Source organism: Drosophila kikkawai, chromosome X (assembly GCF_030179895.1).
Source record: "Drosophila kikkawai strain 14028-0561.14 chromosome X, DkikHiC1v2, whole genome shotgun sequence".
NCBI lineage: Eukaryota > Metazoa > Arthropoda > Insecta > Diptera > Drosophilidae > Drosophila > Drosophila kikkawai.
Genome location: NC_091733.1, coordinates 16,196,996 through 16,213,420, shown reverse-complemented (window position 1 = coordinate 16,213,420; position 16,425 = coordinate 16,196,996). Strand labels below are relative to the sequence as shown.

At 46.2% G+C, this 16,425-nt stretch overlaps 3 protein-coding genes across 4 annotated transcripts; 1 reads left to right on the top strand and 2 right to left on the bottom strand.

The window, feature by feature from the left end:
- Positions 1-1,124: 1,124 nt before the first annotated feature.
- On the bottom strand, positions 1,125-4,117 carry LOC108080007 (probable serine/threonine-protein kinase kinX). The gene is made up of 2 exons (XM_017174572.2): positions 3,785-4,117; positions 1,125-3,599 (listed from the first exon to the last, which is right to left on the bottom strand). Exons 1-2 carry the CDS (start codon positions 3,921-3,923, stop codon positions 1,255-1,257), a joined length of 2,484 nt encoding a protein of 827 aa, XP_017030061.1. The 5' UTR covers positions 3,924-4,117; the 3' UTR covers positions 1,125-1,254.
- A 4,032-nt stretch (positions 4,118-8,149) lies between these two features.
- LOC108080080 (uncharacterized) lies at positions 8,150-9,340 on the top strand. The gene is made up of 2 exons (XM_017174663.2): positions 8,150-8,309; positions 8,442-9,340. The coding sequence occupies exons 1-2, from the start codon at positions 8,249-8,251 to the stop codon at positions 9,194-9,196; spliced, it is 816 nt and encodes a 271-aa protein (XP_017030152.1). The 5' UTR covers positions 8,150-8,248; the 3' UTR covers positions 9,197-9,340.
- A 1,384-nt stretch (positions 9,341-10,724) lies between these two features.
- Positions 10,725-15,069, bottom strand: LOC108080186 (glycine, alanine and asparagine-rich protein). Of its 2 annotated transcripts, none has more exons than XM_070288641.1 (4): positions 14,909-15,069; positions 12,706-13,725; positions 11,801-12,649; positions 10,725-11,469 (listed from the first exon to the last, which is right to left on the bottom strand). In XM_070288641.1, exons 1-4 carry the CDS (start codon positions 14,964-14,966, stop codon positions 10,772-10,774), a joined length of 2,625 nt encoding a protein of 874 aa, XP_070144742.1. In that variant the 5' UTR covers positions 14,967-15,069; the 3' UTR covers positions 10,725-10,771. The 2 variants fall into 2 exon arrangements, with proteins under 2 accessions (XP_070144742.1, XP_070144741.1); XM_070288640.1 differs by lacking the exon at positions 10,725-11,469 and having other exon boundaries at positions 11,614-12,649; positions 12,706-13,531; positions 13,697-13,725.
- Positions 15,070-16,425: the final 1,356 nt, after the last annotated feature.

Sequence of the window (16,425 nt, the reverse complement as noted above, 5' to 3'; positions counted from 1 at the left end):
GCTTGATTTGCTAAACGTTCCCTGGGGGTCTTCCAGCTGTAATGAGAGAATCGCTGCCCGTTTTCCCCAGAGTATATTCAGTGTGTGTCTTTGCCGAGAAGCAAAAGCCGTGGAGAAATTAAGAAAATATCTGATGCTAAACTAATTATTCAGTAATCAATGGGAGATGAAAGAGTATTACATTTTAAATTTTATAAGGAAAACTCAAGGGAAATTCTAAGATGTAAAATGTATGGTATTCCCTTAAAAACATATTTTTAAATTCATAAATCTTTGGCTTAGACCCAGCTTTTGTTATCAAAGATCTACTATAAAATTATCAAAATATATGAACTATTTTATACTCTCTAGTGATTTCATTTTAAATAATTAAAATACTTTAGAAGGCTCTCTTCTTAGGCAAAATCTTAAGAATTTTCTTCTACAAAAAATACATCTCCAAAAAAATACACTTAACGCTTCTTTTAGCCATTACTTTTTCTAGAAATCTACGCTTTGAAACTGAATTTAAGCTTTTCCCAAGCTTATCCTTAGCTTCAGTTTCAAATATTCAAAAAAAGTATCTAAGATCTTTACCTACTTTTCAAATAACTCAAGCTGACTGCTAAGAAACTCCGCCAGAGTCCTCTTTCTTTGCATTTTCACACAAAAAGCTAATGGCCACAAAACCCGCGTATCAGGGTTGCCTTCGATCGATTACCATACGCGGGTCAAGCAACTGTACCTACGCCTGATACCGTTAATCGATTCAATATTTTGGAATTAATTAGCCACGACCCCGCACTAAAATTTATGGAAATGGAAATGCAAAAAAAAAAAAGAGAAAAAGAAAAGAAGAGAAGAGAAGGAAAAAATAGCGTTAAATCGGTCAAAGCGCACGGGTCTCATTAATAAGCCATTCATTCCAGGGTTCAGGTTTTGTGGCCCGCGAGGGTCAATGATCTCGCGCCTCGGGATCTATGAGATCTTGGGCTGAACTTTCAACTGGTTAAAAAAAATATATAATAAGTTATTTTTGGCTGTGCTAATCGCAGTTCTTGGCTCTCTCTCTCTCTCTCTGTGGCTTTTTAAGGCATTAACACACACGCAAAAAAAAATATAAAAAAATTTATTTCTTTTGGGGTTTTCACTGGGATTGAAAATCGTTTGTTTGGTTTTTTGCTTGTTATTTTTTCATTTTTTGGATTCTTCATTATTTCAAATCATTTCGAGTTCGTTTTGGGTTCGTTTTGCTTTCGGAAGGGGTTTTCTTTTTTACAGAGTTGTAACAGCAGGGACTTGGGGCTCCTCCTGTTTGGGAGCTTCCTCCTTCTTGATTTCCTCCTTCTTGATCTCCTCTTGCTTGATCTCCTCCTTCTGGGCTTCCTCCTTCTTGATCTCCTCCATCTGTGGATCCTCCTTCTTCATTTCCTCCATCTTGATCTCTTCCATGTTGATCTCCTCCTTCTGGGGCTCCTCCATCGGAATCTTCTGGAAAGTGGTCAGGGCCTTGCCCGATGGCTGCTCCTCGGGACTTTCCAGCGATCGTCCGCTCTTCCTAAGGGCGAATCGCCTGTTCTGGGTCAGCAGATCGAAGTAGGGATGGAAATCGCCATAGGACACATAGCGGGCATCGCCATAGGCGGGCTGGACATGTCGGGACAGTCCAGGCTCGTCATCGTCTCCGACAATGATGAACTCTTGCTGCTCGGTGGCTCCCATCTGGGCAGCCGGCTCCGTGGCAGCGGCCGGCATCATTATCTGCTGCTGCTGCTCCTCCTCCTGCTTGACCTCGGTGGCCTCCATGGCGGGCTTCTCCATGGCATCCATGGCCGGCGCCTTCTCTACAATCGTTCCGGGACGAATGCGCGTGGGCAGGACTCCCGAACCGCCGGCCTTCACCGGCTTGGCGGCGATCAGGACGGGCTGAGCATTGATGGGCTTGATTGAGGACGCGCCAGAGGATCCTGTACGGGAGGGTGGGATCTGAGGAGGCTGGAAGATGTCCATAAGGGAGGCATCGGCCAGCAGGGGCACAGCGGAGGCCGTCAGCTGGGGTCGCTTCTTCTTCTTCTGCTGCTGGGCAGCCGATCCGGAGGCGGATCCCCTCACCGGCTGGATGGCGCTCTGGGGAATGTTAAGGATCAGGGGCTGGGCCTGGATGCCCTCGGCCAGGGAGACCACCGACTGCTGATCCGGCGGCGAGAGTCCCAGCTGGCTCCACGGAATAGTGATGTACTGGGTGGGGCGACCCTGGCGCCGCACGGGCACCGTTAGGGGAGGCTGGGGATAGGCACCGGCGGCCGGCATCCGCTGGCGCTGGCCCTGGTAGGCGTAGGGGTAGCTCAGCTGGGCCTGGTTCAGGCCCAGGAGCTCGGGGGCAACGTAGACGGTCTGCCCGTTGCGGTTCACCAACAGAGTGGCCTGCTGGGGACGACGGGTCTGGGCGGAGCCGGAGGTGCGGCGCAGCTTGGAGCCGACCTCGGCGGGGGTCTGGCCGCGGGTGAACTGCCGGATCTGGCTGATCAGGCTCTGCTGGCCGCGCTGGATAAAGTTGGGCTGGTTCTGGGAGCGGCGCGTCGAGCTGGAGGAGCCGAAGATCGGCTCGGGCAGGAAGCCCTGCTCCTGGCTGTCGTCGTCCTGCACCGCCTCTTCCTCGTCATCATCGTCCTCGTGCTCGTCATCCTCCAGCTCCTCCTCGTCGTCGGAGTCCTCGGGCACCTGGACGGGCTTCTTCTGGGCCTTGGTCTTCTTGTTCTGGCTCTGGCTCTGGCGACGCTTGTGGGTCACTACCGGGGCCACCTCCTCCTGCTCCTGCTCCTGCTCCTGCTGTTGGGGCTTCTGCTGCTTCCTCTTGGGCTTCTGGGCCGCGGCCTGGGTCTGCTTGCGCTTGGGCTTTTGCTGGGGACGCAGCTCCAGGGAGTCCTCGTCCTCGAAGTGCTCCAGCGACAGGTCGTCCTCGTCGTCGTCGAACTCCTCATCGAACCTGTTGCCCTGGAAGTAGTCGTCCTCGTAATAGTCATCCTCGAACGAGTCCAGGCGGTTGTTGAAGCGGTTGGGACGCTGGCGACGCCTGTTGCCGTTTCCATTTCCGTTTCCGTTGCCATTGCCATTGAAGTTGCCGTTTCCGTTTCCGTTTCCGTTGCCCCGACGGTTGCCGTTCCTCGATGGCCTCTGCTGCACCCTCACCACAATGTCCGGCTTCTGGGTGCTGGTCTCGGTGGGAGCGGCAGTGGTCGAGCTGGTCTGCACCGGGGTCTCCACGAAGCTCGGCAGCTGCTGGCCCAGGCGATCGTTGATCCAGCCGGAGACGGAGCCGGCCAGGGTGGAGAACGAGGAGCCCAGCTGCTGGGCGGGATTCATGCCGAAGAGCCAGGTGCTCGGGGCAGCGGGAGTGCTGGCAGCCGGCGTGGCAGCCTGCTTGCCCTGAATCTCCTCCAGAGAGGCCTGGCGCGGCTTAAAGGCGATCAGTGGATGAATGATGAAGTCGGCCACCGTGTGGGTCTGTCCAGGCGCCGCAACCGGGGCCACGGGCACAGGTGCTGCTGCCTTTTCCATGCTAGCCACCGCCGCAACGGGGGGCTTCTCTGTGGGCGACTTGGGCGCCATGGGCGCATCCTCTGCTCCACACACAAATCAGGGGCATCACCGGGGGGGTTCACCAGATCACAGAAAAAAAAGCGCACACCACAAACAAAACACATGAAAAAAATTGATTGGGAAGGAGAGGGGGAAGAGAAACACAGGCAGAGATTAATAAGGGGGTTCGGGGGCAATCCGTCGGAGCTATTGCTAGGGATCCTACCAATCAGCGCCATATCGGCGATGGGCGACTCCGTAGACTGCTCCACCTCCGGTGCCGGGGTGACGGCCGCCGCCTTCGCCTGGCCAAGGGCCAGGATCAGGACCAGGCACAGCCACTGGCCCACCACGAACTTGGTCATGGTTGTCGCTGGTCGGGGGCAATCACTGGGTTGGTTGGGTCGCTCCGCTGTCTGTCTCACACGAACTCGCACTCGCACTCGCACTCGATCTTGGCCAATTCCCACTTGTAGCGATTCTTCTCGAGTCCCAATTCTCAGGCTCGATCTCGGTCTCGATGGCTGGGGGTCCACAGATAGACGTTTCTTTTGCCGAACTGTTTGGGCGAGCGCCGCGACCCGAGCTTTTTATGTGCCGTCTACAATCGTTATTGAAGAATCGCTGCGGAGAAAGAGCGTTGTGGGATCTGCGGAGAGTCTGCGCGACTCTGTGATTCTGCGGGCCTTTGGGCAAAGCTCCCTCTCTCTCTCTCTCTTGGTCTCTTGGTGTCTCTCTTTCGCTCTCTCGAGCTGGGGGGCTGTAAATCAATTTGCGGTTTCTTGACCGCCGGCCAAAGATTTCAGGTCGCAGGTCGCAGGTCGCAGCCCCCGAACGGTTTTAGAATATTTCAAAAAACAAGTTGGGCCCTGGAATAAAACGCAGTCGTAAAGCGGTCTCAGTTCCGTTGCCAAGTCAACTTTGAAAATATTTGTTCAACTAGTTTATTGCAGTTTATGGATTCTATTTTTGAATTATTTTTTTTTATTTTATTTGGTAAACTGAAGAAAAGGGTTTCGAGTAAACAAGGAGCTCTGGTTTTTACCAATTTAGAAAATAAGTTTTAGCCAATTTTATTGTTTAATTTATTCCTGTTTTAAGCTTTCTGTAGGCCATAAATAAATAATTCCTAACGGAGACATTTTTGACCCGATCATCATGAGCTGGCTTTTTGTTAAAGAGCTTGTTCGTTTTTCGGTCAGTTTCTATGATATTTACTAGTCAATTTTATGATTTATCAACTCGAGAATATGTATTTATTATTATAAATACATTTTTGAGAATTTTTGTTTTTAGAAAATGTTTACAATTTAAAAACAAAAATTTTCTAATAATTTCAAACTTACTTTGAAGCCATAGATTTAAGTTTTAGTTAATATATAGGCATTATTCTATATATTTATATAATATCTATGCTACATTATACATTACTCTATATCATTTAATTTTATTATTCTTCGTTGTTAATTATTTTGAGCTGTGATTTATATAAGTCGAATTATTATTTTAAATATACAAAGATTAAAACTTTTTAGATTTTAAAAATTTCAGTTTGCAAGGAACTTTTTCAGTTATTTTAATTTTTATTATTTGTAAGGATATTTAAACTCATAGATTTGATAGTTTTAAGAACACCAAAGCTGTTGAAAAGTTCCTATATTTTTTAAGTGAAGAACCATATTCCTGTAGCTATATATTTACCCAATAGTTTACCAGTTTTCTGTTATATTTAAAAATCCCTCTTTAGGGTATCACATATTTCAGCCAAAGCTTGTTGTGCTTTAAGATACTTTAGAAATATAAATTAAAATATTATATAAAAATATTAAAATAATAAGTATACTCATAAAAATGTTTATTTAAAATTGCTTCATGTTTAGAAATTCACTCTTAAGAAGTAGCCAAGGGAAAGTAGCCCTATATTTGAGAAAATCTTTCTTAGTTTTGGGGCTATGTGACCATATTTTTATGAGTGTACATATATCTTCTAGCCTTCAATTTATTTAATTAATAGTACAGTAGTTATAATACAAAAGTTACCTTATAATAAATAAATAAATAATTTTAATTAATTAATTAATTTAGCTTCAAAATCCAATTTAATACAAATAGCTTTACTTTTTTCTCTTTTCTGTTTCCACTTAAAAATTAAAACCAACGAATCTTTGTTCAAAATGATAATACAAAATAATTAATAATTGGTCTAGAGAAATGTAGATCCCCCTTGAACTTTGGTGGATGAGTTTTCCCTTGGCGATTTCTTTCCGTCGAAAGTGGATCATTGTGCTAATTCTGGGAATCTTTTTGCAGCCAAGATCTAAAAATATAACTTTCCCTATTAACTTTCCAATATATATATACATATATGTCCGTGCTGACCCCGCATCCGAGGTGTCGAGATGAGGTGACCCCGACTTGGGGGGTCAACTTTCTTCTTTCGCCATAAACCATAGGAACACACACACACAGACAGACATGGACACACGCACACCCATACAGTTGGCTAATGAGTATTTATGCTTTTTTTATGCATTTCCATTAGCATGAAACGAACGGAGTTGGCGCGGATCTTTTTCGCGCTGCGAGGCCTCAAAGCTAATGAATACACGGCGTTCCTACTTCTGAACCTCCTCTGCATAATTTCGTTATTAAAACATTTGTTTATGTCGCCCTTAATGGGCCGCAAATATGTTGGGGCGGTTATTTGAGGTCGTTTCTATCATCATTACAGCAGCCCCGCCGCCACCGGTAGCACTGAAAAATTTAAATAATTGCCAACAGCAAATCCATAATTAGATAAGACACTCCGTCGGTTCCTACATTAAAAAAATAAATAGAAAATAAATCATAAAATCAATAAATTGTTTCGATTTCCGGTCGCCAGGATTCAATCACTTGAGAAGAAAGCCCAAGAAAATCTTTCGGATCGCTCAGCTTGGAAAAGTTTGGCTTAGCTGTCAAGCTTGAAATTTGATGAAGCTTTTTTTCGTTACGGTACAGTGCGTCACAAAATAATATGGTTGAATAAGTTGTGGATATATAAGAGATTACATTTTTTTTCAATAAAAGCTCAATTTCTTTATTTATAATTTTAATATGTTTGGGAATATGTTTTTAAATCAAATAAAGTTTTAAAATACAGAGTTACGTTTGCTATTTCTAGCTTTATTTGAGAAATATTGTGGAAAGAAAAAGTATATATATAATTTACTATGCATTCTTAATTACAAATCGAAGGGGTATACAATCTTCGGCGTAAGAAGATAGTTTCCCCTCTTGTTTTTTTGTATTAATTTAGTATTAATTAAGAACTTAAGTAGCCAGTTAAGGAGTTTCTTTGTTAGCAAAATAAATAATTTGTACCCTTATTTTAAAATTTTCTAAATTGCCAAAATTAAGGAAAAAATATTTTTTACCTGATGCTGGTTTGTTAAATTAACAAAAATTATCAAAGAAAAGCATTCCTGTTTTAATTAACTTTTAATTTAATTTTTTCTACATTTTTAACTACTGCCTTCTTTAAGCTACCACATAATACTGCCTTAAAACAGCTTCTTTAAGCCCAGTTAATTAATTTCCTTGATTATTTTCTGATACAATATTCCCTAAGAGCTTTCTTGTTTCTCATAGAAATGAATTATATATGGTCTTTTATAATAAATAGCTGGTTATTGGCTTTGTTACCCGAACAATGCCATAGAATAGGCCAACAATAAGGCCAGTTTGTTGTAAGTCATTAGGAATCATAGTTATAGTTTGATGGGTTAACCCTCTCTATGGCTGGCACCAAGTAGCACCGCCTTTTTGTATAAGAATGGGCTTGAAAAGAATACATTTCCATGGACCCGATACATTTTGATTGATTTAAATGTCCGCTGCCCGGTATTGGGAACACACGAAGGCGAGCCCTGAGCCCTGACCCTGCCTCGGAGGGAGGAGCCTGGGACAGTGACAAATGTCTCGCAGCCATTTCTGGAAGCTGAAAGACTTATTGAGAATCTCACTTTTGACCCCAAAAATAAAAATTGGCTCAAAAACCCAGCCGGCTGGGCCATTTGCTATTTTCTTCTTGTGTTATTTTTTGTATCGTATTTTCGAGGCGACCCAAAATGCAAATTTCGGGGCAAATTAGCCAACAAACAGGGGGCGGGCGGGGGGAGGCGGGAGTGAAGGAAACTGCAACTGCGAATGGACTTCTTGGTCTTGGAAATGGATATGGAAATGGAAATGGAGTCAACGTTCTGCGGGGGGGGGGACTCTATGTTGTTCTGTTTTCGGTTTCTGGTTTCTGGTTTTTCGATTTTTGGTTTTTGGCTTTTGGTTCTTTGGCCCGAAATCCGTGCATAAATCAGTCGAGCATTTGCATAGTTTAATAATTGGCCAATCGGCCTGCAGACCATTCTTCTTCTCACCCCCTTTCCAAAAAATCCAATCCCAATCCAATCCCATTCTGCGTTCTGTCCGCGTCTTCTGGCTGGCGAAATTTCTATTGTCTTCTCGGGTGATTTTTATGTGTCTCTGTCGTCTCGTTTCGCCATCCGGTGAATGTGAACGTTCCTCCCATGTATAAAATGTCTTGCCGGGCACTTGTTGAACCATTTAATAGAGTCACTCGCCCAGCGACGCACCAAGGTCCAAGTCCAAGTCCCAGTCCCCAGAATCCATCTAGGCTTCCAGCATCCCCGTCATTATGGCAATTAAGTTGGCAACTCTTCTGGCCATTGGCCTGGCTCTGTTGGCCCTCAGCGAAGGTGAGTTAGAGGTCGCTGGCTTCGGGACAAGAGCTATCAGTAATCTCTCCGATACGATCATTATCGAATAACCCAGCTGGCAATCATTAGTTAAAAGCTTGAAATTGAAAATATATAATTTATAATCCACAGCCCGTCATGTTCCTGGACACCGGCGCCAGCACTTTGGACAGCGTGCCCTCATCGCCAAGCCCCATGCCGGTCCCCAGGGACGCGTCTTCCCCGGAGCGGTGGCCATCAAGAAGCTGGTCCTGCTGAAGTTCAAGAAGATCGTACCCATCTCCCTGATCCTGCTGAAGTCGAGCAACGAGAACGAGGCCGAGCTGGTGCCCGTCTATCCCACCGATCAGATTCCCGAGAATGTCCAGTTTATTCCCACGCCCAACGGCATCTCTGGCCACAAGGACGTCCAGGCCATTGCCATTCCCAGCGAGCTCCATGACCAGCTCCAGATCAACGGTCTGTCCAACCTGGAGAACATCGAGGCCCTACTCCAGAGCAGCTCCATTTCCTCGGCCGACCACGAGGGCGATGCTCCCGTTGGCAACAGTATTGCCGTGGCCCAGCCCGAGGATCTGGTCCTGGACCAGCCCGAGAACGATGAGGATCAGCTGCTGGAGGGCGTTGCCTCCGCCAGCCCAGTGGCAGCATCAACTCCGGTCGCCGCCCCAGCCCTGCGTCGTCTCTCCGCCGACGAGCTGCTCCGCTCCGGAGTGCGAAACTCCGCCCAGCAGCAGCAGACCAGCGTGGAGGAGATCCCCCTGCTGCTGTACTCCGCCAACGATGGCTCCGTGTCGGTGTCCGGCTCCGGCTCGGGTATCTCCGGCCGTCGCTTTGTGGCCGCCACCCCGGCCCTGCGTCGTCGCCAACAGCAGTACTTCAACTGAGGAGGCGCAGCTCCCAGGACTAGGATCTAGGCTAGCGCCCACCACTTTTATCCTCCGACTTCCCCCTACTCCCCTCGATGGCTGTCACACGGACTTCACTGTACCACTACCACTGGCAATATTTTTTTTTTAGACTGAACTGAATATAAATTAACGTTATGAGCGAAATGACAAAAGGGGCGACATGTGCTTCCGGGTGGGAAGAGAGTCTCAAGCGGCTCCTGTTCCTGTTCCTCTTCCTGTTTCGTGTACACTGAGAGAAGCCAGCAGAAATCTGATGGAAGGACTCTTGGTTTTTTGGAGTATATATTTTCCTCGGGGACCAACAATTTCTCCGCCTGTTCTCGAGTGGGTGGAATGTCCTTGTTTCGGGAATGCCGCTTATCAGGCGACTGCAGTTATCAGGCCTTTGTGCTCGGGCTTTGTGCCGCTGACGTGACATGTCCTGTGTCTGTGCCTCAGTTTCGGTTCCAGGATCAGCCCCGGTCCCAGTCCCAGTCCCAGGCTCAGTCTCAGTCTCAGTTTCAGTTTCAGCCTCGCCGCTGATGTCCTCGTGTGTGGCAGCCTGCCAGCAAATTTTTAGCCAGGCCAACAAACAAAGCGGCCACAAAACACATGGCACAAATTTTGCTTAGGCGCAAAAGTCAACGGCACAAGAGGCCCGAAAAGAAAACCCGGGCCAGGGCGCACAACAAAAGCGAAACAAAGATGGGATACGTTGGCCTGGGATTCCTCTAGAAGGCCACGACGAGGGGAATACCCTTTAAAGTCGGGAAAGAGGTTTCTAAAATTAATTGCATACTTTCCGGCGGCTAGAAAAAAATCTGTGGGTGTGATCTAGACTTGAAAATGTCTGATGAAACTATTGAAATAAACTTTTCCTCAAGGTTTATTCAAGTAAAAAATATCTTAAAATATTGTTTTTAATTTTTATCACTTTGTATTATAAGAATGTATTGAATAAGTTAATTTTTAACCTAATTATTAAAGTACTTCTGCCTCAACAGAAGCTGTTCTTGTGGCTTATTAGAAAATGTACTTCCTCACTCCCAGGGTATCACTACATTATTTCCTTCTTAGGGCAATCGCCTATACCCCACGACAACCACCACCCACCCCCCTCCCTGTCGTGTGTCTTATTTGCCGCATTTTTGACAGCAAAAGCCTCGTTCCCGCCGGCGTCTCCGTGTCTCCGTCCCCTTTTCACTGAGATTATGCAAGCGTTTTCCAAATTAGCCAGGCGTAGGGAATGCAAACAAAAGGGACTTTTCCGTTTTGTCACATTCGAGAGTCTACTTTTCCGAAACTTTAACAATGCAGTTTGTTAGCACACAAAAAGTCTGCCGGCAGTCCTGGAAATTAAGTGTACATTTTTACCTCAGCGATTTGTAATTTAAGAGCAAAGTAAAGAGCAACTTGATGGCAAGAACTTGTACAAATAAACGCAAGTTGGTTGGTAAAAGTTGTATTTATTTTTTTTTTTTAATGGCTTAAAAAAGTACAAAGTGTTTCTGAGTTTAGCTTTAAAATTGATAGAAGGGTATGTTATTTATTACTAACATCAAGAGCTCCTCGTCAGCGTCCATAGTAGGGCGGCGGCACATAGATCACCTTCTTGCCGTTGCCGTTGCCGTTGCTGTTGTTGTTGTTGTTGTTGTACAAGCGGCCACAGGGCGGCGGGCCGTAATAGGTGTAGGTGCAGACGGTGCAGCAGTTAATGGGCGTGGCCACTACCACCACGGGCGTCTTGTTGTTGGGATACAGAGGGGGATAGAGGGGCATGGGTGGTGGTGGCGGCGGCGGCGGTGGCGGTGGAAGAGGTCGAGGTGGCGGATAGGGCCGCACGGGAGTGCAGCAGCTCTGCGGTGGCGGTGGAGGTGGAAGTGGAGGTGGCGGTGGATACGAAGGATACGAAGGATCCACCACATATGTCTCGCAGCAGGTCTGCTTCTGGAAGGCCTCCAGGGTGCAGGGCGAGACACAGGAGTTGAAGAGGCCCGTAATCCAGTCGTAGATCACGCCAAAGGTACGACCCTGGCGCTGGGTTGTATCGTAAGGCCCAAAGGCCTCCACCGAGGTATTTAGGGAGCTCAAGTCCGAGCCGGAGCCGGACTCGAGGTCCTCCAAGCGCGAGGAGCTATTGAAGTATACGTACTCAAAGTTGTCATTGATGGAGGAGCTGCTGGAGGAACTTCTAGGGGAAGTGTCACTCCCATTTAGGGACTTGGGTCTCCAGCGTTGCAGACGAACCTGTTGCTGTGCCCGATGGCGAACTAGAGGGGTTTAGAATATGACGGGGAAACAAAAAGTCCAAGGTTAGATTATCTCTAAACATCCTTCAACAACAATTTACAACACTCAACAACATTAACACTCAACAACTATAAGCACCATTTTTAACAACATTTAACACTCAAAATTGCTCCTGGAATTTCGATTCAACAATTTCGATTTGATATCAACAGTGCCAGCCAAAAGCATGGTGCAACCAGTGCCGTGTAAATTAACGAAATGCATTCTTTATTCTCGTGCTTGCGCGGGTGACAAAAAAAAAGAAGGTGTTGGTTTTTTTTTTGGAGCTCTTAAAAAATGTGTACAACTAACGTCCATAAAAGCCGAAGCCACCGCCAAATCCACCAAAGGCATTGCTGTTGGCATTGGCGCCTCCGCCGCCACCGAAACCACCGCCATTGGCGCCGGCATTCGCCCCGGAACCACCCCCGAAGCCACCGCCGCCGGCATTGGCATTGGCGTTAGCATTGGCCGACTGTCCATTGGTGGCGGTGGCCGTGGCACTGCTCGAGGCCGAGTTGCTCACAAAGCCGCCGGGTCCCTTCTGGGAGCTGGTCTGGGCATTCGTCAGAGCCGAGGCATCACCCTGGCCATTGTTGCCCTGGAAGATGCTCTGGCTGTTGGCATCACTGGTGGCGTCCTGCCGGTTGCCATCGCGCACCACCTGCGAGTTGGTGTTGGCCGTGTTCGTCGACTGGCCGAACTGGTTGTTGTTGGTGGCCGTAGAGCCGCTGTTGGAGGCGACAGTGTCCCGGCCGCCCTGCTGCGTGTGCTGCGTGTTGGCATTGGCACTGGAGGCCTGCTGCTCACCCGGCCTGAAGTTCAGCGCCTGGCTCTGCGAGTTCTGGCCGCTCTCGAAGCCGCCAGCCGTCTGGCTGTTGTGTGTGTTGGTGTTGGCGGAGCTCACCTGGCCGCTGCTACCGTCCTGGGCCAGGTTGGAGCTGATGCTGCTGCTGCCGGTGTTGCCGGGACTGGCGTGGTTATTCGTAGAGGCCTGCTGGTTGAATCCGGGTCCACCCTGGGCATTGGCATTGCCATTGGCCTGGTTCTTGTTGCCCTTACGCTGCGGCTGCTGCGGCTGCTGGAAGCCTCCAAAGCCGCCATACTGGGGTCCACCGCCGAACTGGCCTCCTCCGAACTGGGGTCCGCCAAAGGCAGGACCTAGGGAAGGCATCAGCTTGAAAAGTCTCAATAGCTTTCGGTATATATTTGCTTACCTCCTCCGAAACCGCCAAAGCCACCGCCAAACTGGCGACGGGGCCTATCCAGGCCCACCGCAAATGGACCTGGTCCAAAGCCGCCTTCCGGATAGCCAAAGGGCACGAACTGGGCCCTCCTCTTGGGCCGCCTGTAGGCCACCGGCTGCTGGCGCACCACGCGCTGGAAGGGACCGCCAAAGGTCTGGCCATTGGTGGCGGCATTGCCACCGAATCCTCCCGTGCTGGCCGAGGTCTGGCCGCGTCGCGCCTTGCCGAAGGCATTCGAGTTGGAGCGCGTGTCCGTCACGGTGACGCCACCGTACTGCTGCGTATTCGACTGCGTGTTGCTGGAGGAGCCGGCCTTGACTCCCTTGCCCTGGGCATTCACCTGGGCCTGCGACAGGGTGTTCGAGTTGGCCACGTTCCGGTCCAGGTCCAGGTTGAGCACACCCAGGCCAAGGCGCAGGTCGCCATCGGCTCCCCGCTGCAGACCGAAGCCGTTCTGGAGATTCTGTGGCGACAGGGAGGCCCCTAGGCCAAGGTTACCGATCCTGAACTGATTGGCCACGCCCTGGGACACAGCTCCGTTGGCGTTTGTTCGCGACCTGGTCAGCGTGTTGCCGATCTGCAGGCCCCCAAGGTCGATGTCCCGCGTCTGTGCCTGGCTGTTGGTCACCACTCGCTGGCCATTCTGCTTGGTTACCGCCCGGGAGTTGGACAAGCCCTGGGTGTACTCCACATTGTTGCCAAAGTCCACCTGCCGCTCGTAGGCATTTGTGTTGGCCTTGGAAACGGATCCCTGGCGCTGGCGGGGCTGCTGGTAGGCCTGCGGCTGCTGATACACCTGTGGTTGGTAAACCTGGGGCTGTTGATAAACCTGGGGTTGCTGATACACCTGAGGCTGATAAACCTGCGGTTGTCTATAAACCTGAGGTTGATAAACCTGAGGCTGCTGGTAAACCTGAGGCTGGTAGGCCTGAGGCTGATAATATTGCGGCTGTCTATATACCTGTGGCTGGAATCCGAACTGCGCCTCAGCTGGAAGTGAGTTAATATAAATTGTTGAAATTATAGAACTCATCTTGAGTTGAAATAATGAATAAAATGCAGAATAATTGAGAGAAAAACTCGATGAAAATTTACACAAGTCAAAGATTGTTCTTTTTACAAAACTTGTTCTACTTTTAGTTCATGTTCTCTTTTCCTTTTTATTTTATTTTCTTTCTTTATATTATTTTTCTCTTTTTCCCTTTTAATTATACTTTTTAGTCTTAATGTTCTTTAATTTTTCATTGTTTTTTTATTCGAAAGATCGCACTAAAACGAAAGAGATGGCTGGAGAGCTGGTTTCTCAAAAGAAGAGAGATGGAATTTGTTTATTAGAAGATCCAACTGGTTCTTATAAGGCTTTCAATAATTTGTTTCTGTAAAAGATGATCTTCAAACTGGTATTCAAAGGCAGATGTCCAAATGCTAAATAATTTAAAATTCTAAATGATTTTCTATTAAGAACTGATCTTTATCTAGATTAAATATTGATATTGTATGATTATAATTTGCAAATTGTTAATAAAAATTAAACAGTTTTCTTATAAATTTAAAATTTCAAACACTTTATGGTGCTTTCAAGTAACAACAGTAAATGCGAATTCCGATCTGCCAAAGCCCGTGTTTACCTTATCAAATATGGCTTAATATGTGCCTCCGCAAAAACCCAGAGCAACCTTTAAGCCGCAATGCAAAATCCTATTTCAAGCCCCCCCTCCCGGACACAACACATACCACACACACTCCCTCTGTAGCCTACTCTTTCTGTCAATCCTATTTCTTTCCCTTTCGGTTTAGGAAAGAGTCCTGGCCCTGTTTTCCAGAGTTGACAATGCATTGCACGTAGGCGGAAAATCCAGCGATAATTTTGCAATTATTGCTGTAATAACAAAGCCCCCAGCATGTCAATGTATGCACTGAGCCAAATATATATGTAAATTATATCAAAATAAAAGCACTTAATATTTTAAGAAGTTTTTGTTTATCAATTAGAGATATATATGATATATATATTAGATATGATACCACTCAACTCTTAACTCTCTTCTTCAGATTTTATTTGTGTTGATCAAACCCTCCCTAGTTTTTTCTCCCAGTGCATGCGCCCCTGTATGCGTACGGGTATATATCCTGTCATTATCCTGTCTATGTGGCGTATTCCAAAAATATTTACCTTGCGGTTGACAAACTGCCAGCCAGCACACAATTAATCCAACAAATGCGTGTCGCATCCTGGCTCTCCGTATCCGTATCCGTATCTGCGTATCCGCGCTGCTGCTACCGTATTCCCGTACTCCGTGCTCCGTGCTCCGTACACCGTATGCCGTATTCCTCAATCCGTATTCCGTTGCCGTAGTGCCCTCTCCGCCGTTGCGAAAACAGCGCACGCAATGAAATGAGCGCGTTTTTGGCCGCTGGCCGACTTTTATTGTCTCTCCGACCGTGTATTTTTGCGGTCTCGTCGCCGTTGTCGTTGTCGATGTTCAGTTTGTTGTTCCTCCAGTTTGCCGTCACCTCTCACAACACAGAAAAAAAATGTGTAAGCTTGGGACTCGCGTAAGGGCCGTTTTTTTCAGGGAAATGGATAAAAATAACCGATTTTGAAGGCCAGAAAATTCAACAGCTTTCCTAGAAAATATATTTGTATTTTTTGGAAAAGGACTTTATTTATATTAATGGTGTTTTTATTTATTTTTAATGAAAGGAGACGCTTTTTAAAATTGTTTAAATTATTTTAAGAATTTTTCTTTGAGGTTAATTATCACTTTTTAACATGTTTTTTGTGTCCATCAAAGTTTCAGCCAAATATGTTTTGTAAAAAATTCTAAAAATATTTATTTTAGGTTTATAAATATTATTAACCAGATCTTAATATAAATAATTCATTTTCACATTTATTTATCTCCTTTTGGTTAGTTAAAAAAAAAATACAAAAAATTAAAACAATTAAATTGTAAGCCACCAAAAAAAAAGTCACGAAGTAGGAATAGAAATATATAAATATAATTTCCAGCGCCACTGTTAAAATTCGTTTAAAAACTCTTTTATTTTCGCGGTGTACCTCTCTTTATCTCTAGCTTTTTCGGGTTTTTATTTTGTTTTTATTTTAATTTTTTTTTGTTTTTTTATTTTTGGAAGAGCGCGTTTGAAGTTGGTTAGAGTCGGACGTTCCGTTTCGTTCTAAGCCCGCTGCCGGTTTGGTAATCGCGCTTTAAACTAATCAATAATTAACGCCCGACTTGACGTCCAGCCGTCAACACGCCCATTGTTCGGCTACGCGGAGACCCCAAAAAAAAATCACCGAATTCACGTAAAACTCGTTTCGGAGAGGGGAATAAAATAACACTTTGGCTGATCACTGTTAGACTTTGTCTGTATGTTCGTTTGTTTTTTAATTTTTTTTTTCCTGTTTGGATCACAAGATTTGAGATTTTCTCTAAGCCTTTCCAGGGGGTTTTTTTTGGCGGGGGAATCGAAGGCTTAGCGATGGATCGAGGTATATATTTGAATCACTTAAGATAGAAAGTCCCAAAAAATAATACGAGACGGGGATTCTTATATAAATATTATTATTATTTTATACAAGATAAAATGGTGAATGATACATAAAAGAAGAAAGCTAAAATTTATATAATATTTATAATATTTTAAAATATATTTAATATTTATTTTCTTATTTCAAACTCCTTG